The sequence below is a fragment of the Coregonus clupeaformis genome, chromosome 36, assembly GCF_020615455.1.
Source record: "Coregonus clupeaformis isolate EN_2021a chromosome 36, ASM2061545v1, whole genome shotgun sequence".
NCBI lineage: Eukaryota > Metazoa > Chordata > Actinopteri > Salmoniformes > Salmonidae > Coregonus > Coregonus clupeaformis.
This window is the reverse complement of record NC_059227.1, coordinates 17,401,390-17,420,302: the sequence shown is the minus strand read 5'-3', so window position 1 is coordinate 17,420,302 and position 18,913 is coordinate 17,401,390. Positions and strand designations below refer to the sequence as shown.

Genomic DNA, 18,913 nt, shown 5'->3' with positions numbered 1-18,913 from the left:
ACAAACAGAGAGAGAGAGAGGAGTTGAGTTTTATTTGGTTAGTCAGACCCATGCAACCTCTCACTGTTGGATCTCAGCTCCCCAGCTAAACTAGATCCAATACGCACAATAACAGGTGTCAGAATCACTTATAGTAATACAAGAGCAGCTAATGGAAGTGCAGATGTTGTGTGCTGTGTTCGGGGGTAAACCTTTTATTCAACAGATGGTGACAGAGGAAACATTTATCAGCCACAATAAAAAGAGAGGAGTGCAGTGATTACTGACAGCAGGAGGGCTCCAGTCCTTTTCATCCTTTAATTATCAAACTCTGCTTGGCTTGCCAAGCGCTTAGGATAGAACCCAGCCCCTGCCATCAAAATACCGTATTTTGCGATATACCGGTACTGATGCACGGACCAGCCCTGCCCCGTCACTCAAGGAGCGCATTTATTGTTCCTCGACCACGAGACACTTGCGTTCAGTCTCTGCATGATCAATGCAGCACATGCAACAATGTTGATTACAACGATGCTGTTTTCACTTTACTTATGAATATAAATCCATTCGCATTCTCTAATTATATTATTAGTTTGTGTTTCTTACATCTGCAAACAGCTAGTTTGTCTTATCTTAGCAAGTTGGGCCTAAATCTTGTTAGCCGCTAATGCTAATTGCTAGCTAGATAATAGAATGTACTGAGTCAGAGCAAATGTAATTAGCTTTACAGCCTGATAATACCAGTGATGGTGTAGACCTAAAGCTGCATATTTTTTGTGCAACAGTATCTTCTAAATCAAAGAGGAATACGCGAAGCAAGAATGTTAGCTACATGAAGTAGCTAAGAGAAAACATTCAATGTAGCCAAAGATTATAGGACCCCCTAGGAAACACTTATAAACACTTTGGTTCCTATGCTGTCACAATAACTCTTCCCCTGCATTTTCATTCATTGTCATGTCAAACACTGTATTTAAAGGGTTCAATATTATACTCCAACTATATAATTAGAATAATCATTCTATTTCCATTATTCCAACAGTTCACCCAAGTGTTTTGCTCTAAATCGCAATTGCAACATTTGGTTAAAAATAAAGCCTAGGTTGTTTGGCCATATCGTGCAGCCCTACGCCGTAGTGTGGAAATGATCTGAAATGAGTGCAGGAAATGCAGAAATTGATGAGAATGCAGATTTTTTTGGGGGGGTTGAACAGCATAAAACAATCAGAATGGAGAAAGACCCATTGAAATCACGTAGAATGTATGTGTTGCCACCCTAGGGTCACGCACTACTCATAAAGCAAATTTAGAACTTGTATTATTCAAAAACATAAAATACAGTCTATATTTAAAAAATATATACCGTGATATGATATTTTGGCAATATCGCCCAGCCCCACTGCCAACTCGCCACACTCGTTCGGAGGGCCGATATTTATTCTCTTTTACGTCACACGTACAAAAGGAGGGGAGGATGACAGGACAGGCAACGGCCAGGCAGACCAAGAGACTCAGTAAAGCTTTTAGTCCACAGCGTTATCGAAAATAAATTCAGTATCGCGTCTAAGGCACTTTCCCATTCACTTACACCTATACAGCTTTCTTCAATAGAAAAAAGACAATGTTGTGGTACTGAAGATGTTTTTATGTCCAAAAAAGGATTACAGTAGATTGAACGTAACAATAGTGTTCCATTTCTTAAAGTGGCCAGTGATTTCTAGTCTATGGCTATAGGCAGCAGCCTCTAATGTGCTAGTGATGGCTGTTTAACAGTCTGATGGCCTTGAGATAGAAACTGTTTTTCATTCTCTAGGTCCCAGCTTTGATGCACCTGTACTGACCTCGCCTTCTGCGGGGTGAACAGGCAGGGGTGAACAGGCAGTGGCTCAGGTGGTTGATGTCTTTGATTATCTTTTTGGCCTTCCTGTGACATCAGGTGCTGTAGGTGTCCTGGAGGGCAGGTAGTTTGCCCCCGGTAATGTGTTGTGCAGACCGCACCACCCTCTGGAGAGCCTTGCTGTTGCGGGCGGTGCAGTTGCCGTACCATGCGGTGAAGTTGCCGTACCATGCGGTGATACAGCCCTACAGAATGCTCTCAATTGTGCATCTGTAAAAGTTTCTGAGGGTTTTAGGTGCCAAGCCACATTTCTTTAGCCTCCTGAGGATGAAGAGGCTCTGTTGTGCCTTCTTCACCACACTGTCTGTGTGGGTGGTCCATTTCAGTTGGTCAGTGATGTGTACGCCAAGGAACTTGAAGCTTTCCACTGCGGTCCCCCCGATGTGGATAGGGGGTGCACCCTCTTCTGTTTCCTGAAGTCCACAATCATCTCCTTTGTTTTGTTGACGTTGAGTGAGAGGTTATTTTCCTGGCACCACACTCCCAGAGCCCACACCTCCTCCTCCATGTAGGCTGATGGCCGTCCCATGAACAGGCGAAATACATTTCTCCAGTTCAAAAGTGTCTGGTGATGCATGTGCGAGCAGCATTCACGGGATGGCAGCTCGTGTGTCAGAGCCTTCATTCATCACCTGCTCTCTCTCTTCATATCTCATACTTTAGAGGAGCAGAGACCCATTTTATTGACAGATGACACTTGCCAATAGAGTTCTCACATCGTTACCGGTGAGCGGCACCAATGGTGGAAAACTAAATTTCACGGGGCTGAGAGCCTTTGAGGCTTGACAGAGAATTATGCATTGTTTGGACAAAAACAACCTTCACGTAAAAGGCGACAAAGTCAAGCTGTAATTTCTCTGAGAAACAGAGGAGCGCAGCACATCGCCTCTCAAAACAAAGGTGTGCTCAGAATATCAAACCCATACAGACAGTGACACTACTCAGTGTATTGAGGGAGGACATTTTCTTACCACTTCATTGACGCCTATTTTAGAAAACAAATGGTGCTTTTCCAATGAGACCAGCGTTGACACCAGTGGGCCACCAGTGTTTTATGTTAATGTAAGCTCTAGTGTCATTGTATTTCCGTATTAAGACAATACTATGTCCAAAAAGACAAGCAGCGAAAACAAGAGGCAAAAAATAATTTGCTTGTTTTGTTTCCTCAGTCATGGGAAGTGGGAGGGTGGAATTGCAAGAAATCAGAGGGTGAATGGGTGTGTGAGAAAACGAATTGTAAACTGAGGCTAGGTAGCCTACCTACTATAGTGTTCTTTTTCTGGGTCTGTGGCTGAAAGCCCAGGTGAGGACAGAGCAGATCATAAAATCAGCCTGTTAGGATACACAGTGCTCCATAGTGCTCTTACGAAGGCCTGGTTGTGACAGGGGGTCTGACGCAGGGCCATGCAGGTCCCCAGATCCCACCTCTGTGGGTGATGAATTCCCCCGCTCTGTTGCAGCCCCTGTTCACCCCTCCCAGTCCCAGCATAATCTACATCAGCCCAGTCACTGTGGGGACCACCACACACGCACAGTGAAGCCCAGGGGAGGCCCAGGCTGAATTACACCATCCATTCCAATTACGGAGATGGAATACCTGATGCGCACACGGAATGGCTTTGGAATGAAGGCATAATCGAGTCTCCCCAACATAGTCTACCTTGGACAAATAGTGTGCAAATCCGTGTACATCAGTAATATGCTTGTAATCCTATGAGTATGTCACAACAAAAGGAATACATAAGCGCAACCTCTTTCCATGAGAGTTGACAAACCTTACAATGGTAACACTGAAGTAACATTGAGTTGATAAAAGGAGGAGAATATGCACAGACTGTTCTTGTAAAGATGCAGCAGTAAAGTAGTCGATAAAATAGCAGTGCCCTGGGAGAGGATGTTAAAGATTATTGATCAACAGAATGAAAAGGGTCGACCTTAACGTTTGAAAAGTTGATCCCAGAAAAGACAGATGAAAACGTGGTAGTCTTTGAGCCAGGTCTTTGCCTGCAGTGATGCCTGGGCCAGCCAGATAGCCGCAGGTCAGGTTCAGCTTGGATTAAACTTTTAATGCTTAACACTGAGTTAGTCTGGTGCGTGTTCTCTTTCAAAAAAAGCTTGGTTAAGAAAATGTTGCTTGAAGTGACAAGGTGGTATTTGAAGGTGGCCACTGTGTAATATGGAGCCCCTCTCCATGGGGAGAGCTAGGCCAATGTGACAGATGGTAGACGATTTCAGCTCAGAGGGCTAGCTGCCATGAGCAGAGAACCTTCTGGAATTCACAACACTCAATTAGCAAGTCAACCTTCAAACCCATTTGGCAAGAAAATGTCTTGGCAATGTCACCGTAGTGGCCCAGATAAGTGTGTTTTTGTTTTGTCAGATGCAAGCTGGTTTACGCCTGCAAGGATTTTCCGGGTCAATGTGCCTACAAGGCCTCACATTTGCCCCCCAGTGAAAGCAATGTCATGTTGTCAATCTCTTGTGTCATTTTCCATTTTAACACCATGTCACATTCTGCGATTGTGTTGAACTGGGCCTTCAGAGAGTGAAGGGTGAGGAATTATAGATACCCACGAGGTTATGGCTGGCAATACAAGAGTGGACTTATCCATAATTCACACAGCGACGTGCTGCAGTAAGTTGCCTCTCTTCCATAGCCATGGGAAGTAGTTTGGGGGTGGGGGTGCTGCATTTTTTCCACCAACGAGGGGAAAATACACCCACCGGTTGAAGCTCATTTACTGTAATATAAATAATAATAATAATAATATGCCATTTAGCAGACGCTTTTATCCAAAGCGACTTACAGTCATGCGTGCATAATTTTTTTTGTGTATGGGTGGTCCCGGGGATCGAACCCACTACCTTGGCGTTACAAGCGCCGTGCTCTACCAGCTGAGTTCTACACAATTTTTAAAATCTAAAATGCTATTTGGAGAACAGCAAAAACAAACAAAAATGTCCCCCAGACATTGTCACCTGGTCTGTGGAATGGGTGGATACAATGTACTACTCAACCTCATCATACATAGGCTACATTGACTAATTTAGACTACTTGTGGAAAATCCTACACATGCATTGAAATAAAAGGCATACATCAAAGGAATTACTTAGGACTACAATAGACAAGGACGCATGAAGACAAACAAACTCAACCAAGGAATTAAGAAAAATCTACACATTAACCCTGGTGGTGCTTTGCTGGAAAAAAAAAAAAGTCCATTGTGGTATGGGTCAGATTGACCCGCACAGTTTAAACACACTCAAGACAGTCAATTTTGATTACATTGGAAGCTGACAGTTTACCTTGACTTCGTTGTGGTGATCATTCTATATTACCATCTTTAGACTTCCATGTCCTCTCTTCTCTGGATGATGGTTGTTGCGTGCTCTCTCTCTCATCTGATGGAGGGGATGGTATGGCAGACTCCTCCTCTGAATCCTCTTCACCAAAGAAATATTCACAATCTGGATCATCAACAGCATTGTCCTCTATCTCTGAAACCTCTTCTTCTATTTCACTGTCACAGTCCAGAATTTGTGATAAGGCTTCATTGACTGAAAATCTTTTGGAGCTCATTTTTGAGTGTGTCAGAGATCTGCTGGTCTCGCACTGAGAAGGAGAAGCTTGGGAAAGCTCCTTTTCACCCAAACAGAATTATAAAAAGTGCAACAAGAACCAGTCAAAATAAAATACATCAAAGACACTTGTTTATTTTGGACCTGTGCAAATATCTATACACATAAAAGCCTCCGAGTCAAAATGACACACAACATCATGTTTGTATACAAAATCTACACAGACATTCCACAACACATCAGTGTGTCCACATTTTGCAGTTAGGTTCATGACCCTAAATGAGGAAAAGTAATTTAATTTCATGGAGAAAAAGAGAAGTTAACTAGTATTTTAGACAACTCAAAAGTGGAAATGGGTCAAATTGACCCGCAACATAATAGGAGGGTTAAGGCCGCGCCCCTGACTCAGCACCGCTGAATGGACAGCGCCTCGGTATAGGTAGGCATAGTGGAGCTCCGTGGGGTGTGGCTGAATGGACAGCATATGTCTAGTAGCCAGCTAGAATTAGGCTATTCAGTTTGTGGACACCCCTACTTCCCGCGGCTATGCTCTCTTCACAGACACTAACAGTCAGAGTGCCTTATCTCTTCCTTTGTGATGGCGGCCATGTGTGAATCAGCAAGAAGCAAAGTCTCTTGAGAGCTTCTTCTCCGGCCGCTGGGAATGAGGCATTGATGGATGTGATAGAGAGAGAGAAGGGTAGTGTAACCAGAGGGAGGAGCGTACTACAGCTCACACCACAGGATCCTGAGTCCGTCTGTCTGCTTCCAACCGGGACCAGTCATCTGAAAGGAAAACCCTGGCCGCTCAGGAGTCTTGACAAACTCTCAGGATGCAAAGCAATGTGATGTGCTTTGAGCATTTGGAGAAAGGCTTTATCTTGTAAATCCTACTCATCATCATCATCTTCATCATCATCATTAACTGTACATCTACATCAACATCTGACAGTATATGGGGAAAGATAAAACATGGCAGTACAATCGGTCATATTCCAGAGGAGTTGGAGAAGATATCTGTCATCCTCTTAGTGTAGCTCCACATCATAATCACACTGGAGCTCTTATCATCCAGATTAATGCAGAGACTTGTTCCTGCTATTTCGCCGTTTCTCTTTTCCTCCCCTTGTTCGCTCTTCTTCCTGCTAGCCGCGTCCTCTCACTGCGGCCTTTTCTTCAGGGCACGACTGCAGCTTCAGAGGAGATTACACTGGTGATTACAGCTGAAGCAAAAAGCCTTGTCTCGCTCAGCGAGAAGCTGCTGGTAAAGACATCTCAGAGCAGCCAGGCAGAGGGGAGACGAGGGGGACAAGAGAGCCCTCTAGTCCCATCAGACACACTGCAGAAAGCCCCTGGGTGCCAGCATGCAACCTGGCAATCCTCCAGGGACTGTGAGTGTGTGTGAGAGTTTTCACCATGCCATCCCCAAGTGCAGAACCAATGGTCATGTCAAAACAAGCTTGATGAGCAATTCTGGCGGAGAAGCAATGCCTTCTTATTCTGTGCAGCGCCTAATGGATCTGTTTGTAAACTGTAACAATTCATTCATCAGCTCAGAGAAAACAATCAAACTGACAAACATTGAAATGGTGTTAGCTCTCATTCATGAAAAATCGCTTCAAATGGTCATGCTCACTTCATCAAACATGCCTCTGGCTTGTTCTGCACAAACTCTAAAGACAGTCTCAAAGACAAACAGAAAGAAAACACACTCGCATCTAGCTGCTATCGCTGCCTCTTCCCTCATTTGCAAAGACTTTGGCCTATTTCTTGAATATATATATATATGAATATATTTCCAGAGCTCTGTGGGGAGCAGACACTTAATCACCACCAAGCCACACATGGGAGGCCCTGCAAAACGAGAACGCTCACACACTCACGGCACAGCGCTCCACTTGTTTTGTTGGGTAATTAATGCGAGCGTAGCCGCAGATCCAGACCGCGTGTCACGGTTCGGTAGTCATCGTGGTAAATTAGCTCACAGGGGCACAGAGCTGAAATGCACTCTCCTAAGGCTCGCTCAGCTCCACTGTTCTTCTCCTTTCAGAGGCCTGATGAATTTGTAACTTTCAGCAACTCAAAACCTGGACGAAAACATAACATCATAATCCGCCAGAGGGGTTGACTTCTTTGAACTCCCCCATCAAACTGCCAGAATAACAATAGACAGAGAGAATGAGAATATTCGTTTTTCCCCATTGTATTTCTACTGCACTTGAAGTTTATGGATGGAGCATTGTCCACACATGCTGTGTCCCTGTGGGTTTATTAGCCACGGTACTGTTGTGGCAGAGGCTTCTCTGCTCCCACCTGGGCGTGCCACCACTGTGCTTTAAAACAAGACTCTGACATAGAAAATAACGAGAGTGCCTCCAGTGCAGTACCTTCTTTGGCAAGCACACGTGTGAGGAGTCATATAATGGATTATTGATCAAACCACAGAGGCAGTGATGCTTTCAGCCCATGACTACAGGTGTTTTGTGTCTGGTCTCTGGTTCAGGGCAATGAGACCCCTTAATCCTACACATGTGTCTGTCACTGCTGAAGCCCTGGACTTATCATCCTCATGACTGGAATACCATTTGCATTGTGACATCACAGCATTGATATCACACACTATCAGAGCCAGCTGCATAATGACTTGCCTACTGACTGACCTACCAACCCCTGTAGGGGGAGTGGTGTGAAGGATGACATAAAAACACAGTGAGGTCCCTCATTACATCTGGCCGTTCACATAGAAGGGGTAGGAGAGAAGGGACTTCCGAATATAGTTTATGACTAGTCTGAGGAAATCTAGATATCTCTTTTGATTTCCTCCCAAACTACACAGGTACTGGAACTGCTCCCAGACAAGTCAAATTACTTAAAATTATGGATAATATTTTAGCTAACAACTAATTAAAAACACTTATTGACATGTATAACTGAACTACTTCATAGACGTGCATATACACAGTGTACAAAACATTAGGAACACCTTCCAAATATTGAGTTGCACCCCCCTTTGCCCTCAGAACAGCCTCAATTCATCGGGGCATGGACTCTACAAGGTGTCGAAAGCGTTCCACAGCGATGCTGGCCCATGTTGACTCCAATGCTTCTCACAGTTGTGTCAAGTGTCCTTTGGGTGGTGGACCATTCTTGATTCACAATGTTGAGCGTGAAAAGTTAGTTGATCGAAAAATAACAGTCATCACATTAATGAAAGTCACGTCACGACACTTGTCAATTCTAGATTTAATTAGATTTTTTTTAAACAATCATCCTTAGCTCTTTTTTCTGGCTGTAACTTGATAGAGGCTTGATGCTCATGTTGTGAGGGAGAAATCACTTACAAAATAAATTCTAAACTGTGGATCCTTCTTTTATTCACTCCACAAGATAAATAACCCATTTGATTGACTTTCCTCATTAACCAACAGACATGCGAAGGGTAGGTATTAATAAGTCTAGCCATGAGGGAACAGAGACATCAGCAGGGCTGACTTCATTGATCAGACCGAATAACGGCAATCATATTAGGACAACATCCGCCGACTCTATTATTCATTTCCCAACTCTGGAGACAGGAGACCTAGACTAAACAAAACACGTCAAAACACATCGACTCAGACAGCAAGTATGATTACAGTCGAGGATGAACTATGAGGTTGGACAGAAAACTCAAAAACGTAAGAATAAAATCAAGTGAAATATGGCAGCTAAGTGTGCCAAATGTCTGGAACATTCTGAAGCTTCTAATTGCTAGGAAGGGTCTCTAAAAAGTGTTTCCCAGCACCGTCTCATATCAAAACATACTTCAATAGACATTTGAACAAGTGGCATCCCACAGCCCAGAGTCTAGGCCTACTTTCTGAGCTAGAGCGTGTTGGCTTCCTCTGTGACCAGGCTGACATCCTGCAGGCCAGAGCAGGGGGTGTGTCTGCCCACCAGGCTCCTGCCCGCGTCTGCAGCTGGCGGAGCAGCCATAAACCATGCATCGGACTGATCAATGCCTCGGCCTTATTTCTGTCTTCCCAGGTACAGAGCACATCGCAGAGCAGATGTCTGGCCATGTCTTATGCATACCTCAGGTTCCATTAACCAAGCACTCCCATAGATTAATAATGCAAAGCTCCGTCATTTCTTGATTAATAGGAGACCGACTGAATTTATCCTTGGCTCGGGATGGCATTGGTAGTATCTGTGTGTATGTGTGTCTGTGAGTGAGTGTGTGTGTGTCAGGGTTTCCGTTAGCCGGTAATAGCCGGCTTTTGGCCGATCAAAAAATGTAAAGCTGATAAAACTGCCGCAGCCAATTGTAAGAAAAATAAAATAAAATAAATGCAAAATAATGCTTTTTAGACTATTCATTGATGGAAATACCAGTTGATGGAAATATATTTGACCGCTCATGCTTATCGGTCATTTGCATAATTTAGTGGAATTAAATACAGTGAGGGAAAAAAGTATTTGATCCCCTGCTGATTTTGTAAGTTTGCCCACTGACAAAGATATGATCAATCTTTAATTTTAATGGTAGGATTATTTGAATAGTGAGATACAGAATAACAACAAAAAAAAAACTAGAAAAACGCATGTCAAAAATGTTAAAAATTGATTTGCATTTTAAATGAGGGAAATAAGTATTTGACCCTTTGCTAAACATGACTTAGTACTTGGTGGCAAAAACCTTGTTGGCAATCACAGAGGTCAGACGTTTCTTGTAGTTGGCCACCAGGTTTGCACACATATCAGGAGGGATTTTGTTCCACTCCTCTTTGCAGATCTTCTCCAAGTCATTAAGGTTTCGAGGCTGACGTTTGGCAACTCGAACCTTCAGCTCCCTCCACAGATTTTCTATGGGATTAAGGTCTGGAGACACTGTTGCCACTCCAGGACCTTAATGTGCTTTTTCTTGAGCCACTCCTTTGTTGCCTTGGCCGTGTGTTTTGGGTCATTGTCATGCTGGAATACCCATCCACGACCCATTTTCAATGCCCTGGCTGAGGGAAGGAGGTTCTCACCCAAGATTTGACGGTACATGGCCCCGTCCATCGTCCCTTTTATGCGGTGAAGTTGTCCTGTCCCCTTAGCAGAAAAACACCCCCAACGCATAATGATTCCACCTCCATGTTTAACGGTGGGGATGGTGTTCTTGGGGTCATAGGCAGCATTCCTCCTCCTCCAAACACGGCGAGTTGAGTTGATGCCAAAGAGCTCGATTTTGGTCTCATCTGACAACAACACTTTCACCCAGTTCTCCTCTGAATCATTCAGATGTTCATTGGCAAACTTCAGACGGGCATGTATATGTGCTTTCTTGAGCAGGGGGACCTTGCGGGCGCTGCAGGATTTCAGTCCTTCACGACGTACTGTGTTACCAATTGTTTTCTTGGTGACTATGGTCCCAGCTGCCTTGAGATCATTGACAAGATCCTCCCGTGTAGTTCTGGGCTGATTCCTCACCTTCTCATGATCATTGCAACTCCACGAGGTGAGATTTTGCATGGAGCCCCAGGCCGAGGGAGATTGACAGTTATTTTGTGTTTCTTCCATTTGCGAATAATCTCACCAACTGTTGTCACCTTCTCGCCAAGCTGCTTGGCGATGGTCTTGTAGCCCATTCCAGCCTTGTGTAGGTCTACAATCTTGTACCTGACATCCTTCGAGAGCTCTTTGGTCTTGGCCATGGTGGAGAGTTTGGAATCTGATTGATTGATTGCTTCTGTGGACAGGTGTCTTTTATACAGGTAACAAACTGAGATTAGGAGCACTCCCTTTAAGAGTGTGCTCCTAATCTCAGCTCGTTACCTGTATAAAAGACACATGGGAGGCAGAAATCTTTCTGATTGAGAGGGGGTCAAATACTTATTTCCCTCATTAAAATGTAAATCAATTTATAACATTTTTGACATGTGTTTTTCTGGATTTTTTTGTTGTTATTCTGTCTCTCACTGTTCAAATAAACCTACCATAAAAATTATAGACTGATAATTTCTTTGTCAGTGGGCAAACGTACAAAATCAGCAGGGGATCAAATACTTTTTTCCCTCACTGTAGCTGCGTGTGTTTTTTCGTTAGTTTTTATGTTTATCAAACGTGCACAACATAGAGATACAAAGACTATAAGCGGAAATCTGTCAGACAGCACGAGAGCTGCTTCTCAAACAGCTCATTAGTTTCTGCTGGAGTGAAACCAGTGAAGGCTGCTGAGGGGAAGACGGCTCATAATAATGGCTGGAACGGAGCAAATGGAATGGCATCATACAGATGAAAACCATTTTTTTGATGTATTTGATACCATTCCACCAATTCCACTCCAGCTATTACCATGAGCCTGTTCTCCCAATTAAGGTGCCACCAACCTCCTGTGAGTGAAACATGCTTTTATAAACCCAATCACTACATAACAAATCTAAATGCAATTGCGTGTTAAAAAGTGTTGATGGCCTGGTAATTGAAGCGTGCTTTCCATTCACCATTCAAGTGCATACAGTGGCTTGCGAAAGTATGCACCCCCCTTCGCATTTTTCCTATTTTGTTGCCTTACAACCTGGAATTAAAATAGATTTTTTGGGGGGTTGTATCATTTGATTTACACAACATGCCTACCACTTTGAAGATGCAAAATATATTTTATTGTGAAACAAACAACAAATAAGACAACTGGAGACAGTATGCATTTAGAAAATATACTTCATTGTTTGAAACCTGAAAGTTGTACTTCTTATTATGATGCATGTTTTACCTTGCTTCAAAGTAAAATACGACCATCTGAAACGTGGAGGCAATTATTTTATAAAGACTTCCATATGCCATTGAAACCAGTAGCCTATTTCTCTTCTATTGGTTTTCAAATCAACTTTCTTTCACTGTCCAATAGCCAAAGGCACAATCCTAGTCATATAAGCAACCCATGCTAGTTGCTGCATCTTTAGATCTCCCCTCTTTCAACATTTCTAACGGATATATTCATCTCTGTCACATTAAACCGCTCACATGTGCGGTCCATTTTTGACATTGGTATTATCCCGGTAATTGCATTATGGAACGAACATTCACGCGTAGCCTACTGCCTTGTGCGCACTGCTGCACCTATAATGTGCAGAAATAATAGTTTATCAACATTTTAAGCTAAACGATCTGATCTGTTGCATTTTCTTTTTATTATGTAGCCTAGGCCTACTGGTTGTATGAATTTGGGATCTATCGCCCCACAACTGTCCCAGAGTGTGTTTGGAATAGGCTATTTCTTTCTCGCAAAGAAAGACAATCTATAGGGGAAATCAGATTGACATAGGCTAGTGATTTTGCTGTTCGCTACTCATCTTGTTGGCTGAGGAAAAGTAAATCTGGCAGTTATTCAAACATATTCAAAGTGCGCATTGGAATTCGGTAAGAAGGACGCATGCTGTTGCATCCTCGAGTTGCATGTTCTGTTAAGATGAATAACCATAATCTATCTATGATTTCTGTCATGTTGAGCACCGTGGATGGACGCCCTAATCAGGTTACGCACCCAATGCATATGGGTCCGGTACATTTCTCAAATGTCTATTACAAACAATAGTACACAAGTATAAACACCATGGGACCACGCAGCCGTCATACCGTTCAGGAAGGAGATGCATTCTGTCTCCTAGAGATGAACGTACTTTGGTGCGAAAAGTGCAAATCAATCCCAGAACAACAGCAAAGGACCTTGTGAAGATGCAAGGACGAAGCCACTGCTCCAAAACCGCCACAAAAAAGCCAGACTACGGTTTGCAACTGCACATGGGGACAAAGATCTTAGTTTTTTTTTAGAAATATCCTCTGGTCTGATGAAACAAAAATACAACTGTTTGGCCATAATGACCATCGTTATGTTTGGAGGAAAAAGGGGGTAGCTTGCAATCCGAAGAACACCATCCCAACCGTGAAGCACGGGGGTAGCAGCATCATGCTGTGGGGGTGCTTTGCTGCAGGAGGGACTGGTGCACTTCACAAAATAGATGGCATCATGAGGAAGGAAAATTGTGGATATATTGAAGCAACATCTCAAGACATCAGTCAGGAAGTTAAAGCTTGGTCGCAAATGGGTCTTCCAAATGGACAATGACCCCAAGCATACTTCCAAAGTTGTGGCAAAATGGCTTAAGGACAACAAAGTCAAGGTATTGGAGTAGCCATCACAAAGCCCTGACCTCAATCCTATAGAAAATTTGTGGGCAGAACTGAAAACGCGTGTGCGACCAAGGAGGCCTACAAACCTGACTCAGTTACACCAGCTCTGTCAGGAGGAATGGGCCAAAATTCACCCAACTTATTGTCGGAAGCTTGTGGAAGGCTACCCGAAACGTTTGACCCAAGTTAAACAATTTAAAGGCAATGCTACCAAATACTAATTGAGTGTATGTAAACTTCTGACCCACTGGGAATGTGATGAAAGAACTAAAAGCTGAAATAAATCATTCTCTTTACTATTATTCTGACATTTCACATTCTTAAAATAAAGTGGTGATCCTAACTGACCTAAGACAGGGAATTTTTACTAGGATTAAATGTCAGGAATTGTGAAAAACTGAGTTTAAATGTATTTGGCTAAGGTGTATGTATACTTCCGACTTTCAACTGTATTACTCCAGCTTCCCTGGCCAAATTAAGGGTGTTAATCAAATTTAGTACATAAATTCTCTGCAAAAGTTCCTGCAAAGCCATGAATGTTTTATAAGGCACTTGTTCTCCAGTCACCTTTGACCGCAGTTGAGAACCTTTTTTCTTCCTAGTGATAAACAGCTTGAAGAAGAGTACTGTTGTCAAGCTTTGGGGCTCAAGGTGCTGCAATCAATGGCACCTTAAAGGGGTTGTAGCCTTCTCCTTTATATCCAAGAAAAAGCCAATAGGCTTGGCAAGCGTGGTTGAAGACACAACCTAATTGCCTTCGTCTGCTCCAGTTCTGTGGAAGCAAGCTAATGAGGCTTCCTTCTAAACAAATTAGCATTCTTTATGATAACCACAGAGAGCAACGGATCTGATGCCCCAAAATACAATACTACAGTACAGAAAAAGCATTATGACATTGCAATGACTTTTCATCGCCTCCAAATCTCAGTGTGTGACATAACCTACTGATATACTCAATTTTAAATTCCATGTGGTATGGTATGTTGAATGTGCGTAAAGGAAATAAGCTCTGTGGTTATCATAAATCATACATTAGCATCATAATATACCACTGACAGGATCTTGAGGGCAAGCAATATACAGTATTCCTGTATAACATGACAGTTTATGTCTAACATTCATGTAAAATGTATTTGCTTTAGATTAGCATCTATACGGAAGGGAAAGGACTGATAAATGCTCCAAAACAGAGACAAAGTAATCAGCCATTATGGATTCAGAGAGCTTTCGCTCATACAGACATTTGCATATCTTAAATCCCTGATAATGAAATAGAATTTATACAAGGGTGATTGAAATTCTCAGTTAAATATGAAAGTGTTCGAAATATATTTCAAGAGAGTAAAAGATTAAGTAGGAGGAATTTGTATTAGGCCTTTAAATGAGGTACCATACTTCCAGAAGTGAGCGCTGGCAAAAGGTTATATGCCACTCCTGTCCCTAATGGAAAGTTATGAGTGAGGAAGGAGAACATTCATGGTATATTAGGGAGACATTTTTAATTAGAATGTAAACTGTGAGATTGTAGCCTGCGTCTGAAATGACTGGTGTTATCGGTGGGGAAGAGGAGAGCTGTTCATCACAGAGACAGAGAGACAGAGAGCTCTCCTTCTCCACCACACCAGACTCCACACCATATTTAGCACCTCAGTGAGACAGCCCCAGACAGCCTGGTTTTCAGGCCCATCTGAAATCCTGTCATCACACTACTCTCAACTGTCACAGGCCGTACAGCACAGCTCACCCACATACAGCCTATTACACACCAGAGCTCACTTACAGCCGTACAGACATTTTATCAACAGCCCAACAAATATCCTCATTGTTGAAATTTAATTAGGCCACATAAAGAGAAGGAGGGGAGAGAAAGTGTAACGATAGTGGAGGTCTTAAAGTACATTTTCTCTTCTTATTGACATTTTGAATTATTCTGGAAATATACATTTTGATAATGTACACACTAGTTTAATTATTTCCCAAAGAATGTAACAATGTTTAACCTTTGTGAATGAAACAGAAGTTGTGCTAAATAACATCCAGAATGGGCCACCTCAACCCACCACATACAGACTAGGGTGGTGGAACGATAAGCATAATTTATCCTTCATCTGCAAATGGAAGTGAGGTCATTTGAACATGGAGTATTTATCTAACTCCACAAATTAAACTCAACGATAGTGATGGCTATAACAAAGGGGTTGTAATACCTCGTAAGAGGAACCAGCTGTGCTGAGTGGTTTGCTCAGGGAGGAAGAGAGGCTTGGAAAAATACATGTCATTGTTCTACTTCCATTTGGGAAGTACTGCATCTTAACAAAACCCAATATGGGGGGGGGGCATTATGTGGTCCAAGGCAAGCAGTGTAATACCAACCACACACGAGGGGGTTGTTTAATCATGTATTTATGTGTGTGTGCGCGCGGGTGTGTGTAGAAACAAGAACACTGCAATCGTTCCGTTTCCCCAGGAGTCATGCAGCAGGATAGTCTAGTATGTCCCACATGGGACAGAGCGATAGGAAGCAGCAACACTTATTAACAGAGACACAACACTACCTCGGTACCTTTTACTCAATTACCTCCCTTTAAAACACACACACACACGTCTAGTCTGCACCAAATCTCAGCGACTACAGAGAGTCTACAGAGAGACTACTGAACAATGTGCATCTATCTGGATCTATCAGTCAAGAGATGCTTCTAGCAAAACATATCAAAGCATAGGGAGTATTAAGAGCTTTCTCCAGTACATTGGGGCGTGTTCACTAAAAGTTTATCAGAAGCTGCGTGAGTAAAAGTAAAGGGTCTATCACTCAAAACGTGTCGGATGAAATCCTCTGTGCCAGCCAGAAAAAGTATAGAGAAATTATTCCATCAACGATACATCTTCAATAGAAGTCTACAGCAGCAGCGATACCGTCCACTAACAAAACAAGATTACAATTTGAGAAGACAATACAAAGCATCTATTTATCTGAGCCTCCCAGCCCTACTGTGGTGGTAAAGACTCCAGACACACTCAGCGGTGCTCCAAGTACCCTCTCCTCTCCCCGGCCTGGCCTGGCTGGCACCACAGGATTATTGATTGATAGCTTTGACTGATTCCCAATTTGGTCCTAATCTGTGGGGCAAGGGTGATGGCAGCGGGGGCGGGCATGAATCAGCCATCTAGAGGACTGAAGGGGACCAGGAGACAGATACTCACCAAACAGATTGCTGGAGTGGCCTTGCTTAGAAACAGGCCTCAGCTCATTGGATCCCCAGGCATAGCGCTTGTAACTGTCCCAGGCAAATGTCATCATCTGTGGGCAGAGGGAGAGGAAGGGGAGGAGGACAAATGGGAGAAATAGGTTTAGGTTTAGGCAGATCTATGAAGGGTGATTCACTTCCTATGGGTGTTTTGGTCGTTATGGGCAGATTTCCAGCAAAGTATTTGACAGTTTTGTTAAATAAGAGTGTAGGCCTATTTGTGAGATGAAGGAGACTTTAGGCTATTTTATGTTGGACAACATGTTGATTAGCCTACAGATATTTACTGTGCAGGGAAGTCTGTCAATCATTTAATAGACCTTGACATTACACGGGAAAAATCTATAAGATCTCTCAGTTTGATGTCTTCAGTGACCCTGGTTTGTGATACTTAACCCCTGAGAGACAGCGCATCCTACATTCATTCTGACATTTCCAAAAATAATAATGATGCCAAGCTTTATGCGTCACAAGGTTGTTCTTCAAATCAGTGACTTCTGACAGTTTCTATTTTGGACCCAGAGACTATAACAGAAGCCTAATCCTCCTTAATATCAATGGAATCATAGCTGAGAAACCCTAAATGGAGATAACAGGATAAATCCTTTTGTTCCCTCTCCCTGGTGACTCAACCCAGATGGAGTCAGATAAGCTGTTAAAAACAAGGACAGCTTTTCAAAATTTTCAAATTTGAATGAAAAGGTATATTACTCACTTAAAACTGTCATCTATAAAGTTGACTTTGTTGAGTGTCTGAGATTATGCTCACCATTTTATATCACAAAACTACTGCTTTCGGCTATAGTACAGTCCAACTAAGTTTTTGAAGTTAGCATATGGGAAAATAACAGGCCAGAAATAATTAGGTCTATTGAAGTGATAAATTGGAAGGGAATGGGTTTTCTGGTTGCACTAACAATGCACCCCAACACAGTGCTAGTGTCTAATTCTCTCTCTGCACAGTCATGTCTCAGTTCTCCTCTGCAGGGTAGCGACAACCAGTGTGTCCTGTAGTGTTTGTGTGTTTGTTGTTGGGAGGATTAGGCTGTAAGGGAGAAAAGAGAGAAATATGCTGCCATTCTCTCCATACAGAGAGACAGATTGAAGCTGAAAACCCCCTCGAGCAAAAGATGAGACCAGACAGAGATTAAAATAATGTTTTCTCCAGGAATCTCAGCCGGTCAGATCCACATAGGGAGATGGGGTCAACTCCACGCTGTCTATTGAAAATCACTAGCAAAACAATCTAAGTGGATGTGGTTAGCCACTATATCACCGCTATCCCCACATCCTATGAGACAAATCTTTAGAAAATCAAGGGACAGAAACAATACAGTCCCTCTTAAGCAGAGCAGTGGGCTGTGAGATATTACTCATTGGTTTACAGATCAGTATTTTCTGGAGAGTTTTCTAAAATCAAAACGTCTTTCTGCGATACTTAATCAAGCGGAGAAAAACAAGAACGCCAAACACAACGGCAAAAGTGTTTATTAATGATGTCTGCTCTTCCTGCAATGTGAACACCATAGCAACCACTGTTCTCTCCCGGTTACCTCCGCCATTTCAAATGATGAGATGATGTTGATAATGCACAAGCTATAGTTGGCAAATAATTGGAGCACAACGATGGAAAGATCAGAATGAAATTGAGTGTTAAAAAGTCAATTGTCCGTGACAGATAGAAGAGATGTATTAGGAGGACCTACCCTTCACAGTCACAATAGTTCAGCCTAGGTGTGAGAGTGTGTGTTTGGATCAGTCCATCATGGAAAGTCTACTGTGTAGGCTTAAGATTGTGGGAGAAACTTCCAGAGGGGCTCATAGTGGTGTTTATGGAAAGGCACCTCTCATCCTTTTTCCCTTGATAAAATGAACCCAGCTCCACTCAGTCCTGGGCCTAAACAAACATCCCCAGAACACCTTCTCATCCCTCTGTCTGAGGGGCCCCATGTAGAGAATGCTGGTGGGAAGTCATTTACAGCGCAGCGTGGACTCCCCGTACCAGCCAGCAGTCTCCTCCAGAAATTAGATTTGTTTATCGACTCCCACACAGAG

General features: G+C 42.9%; 1 protein-coding gene across 1 annotated transcript in view; it reads right to left on the bottom strand.

Moving 5' to 3' along the window:
- Positions 1-18,913, bottom strand: part of LOC121552274 (mannosyl-oligosaccharide 1,2-alpha-mannosidase IA-like) — a 177,302-nt gene that overhangs the window by 120,305 nt on the left and 38,084 nt on the right. The window contains exon 2 of the mRNA XM_041865051.2: positions 16,815-16,911. Within this exon, the coding sequence (XP_041720985.2) occupies positions 16,815-16,911 (97 nt within the window). The remainder of the gene's footprint in view (positions 1-16,814; positions 16,912-18,913) is intronic.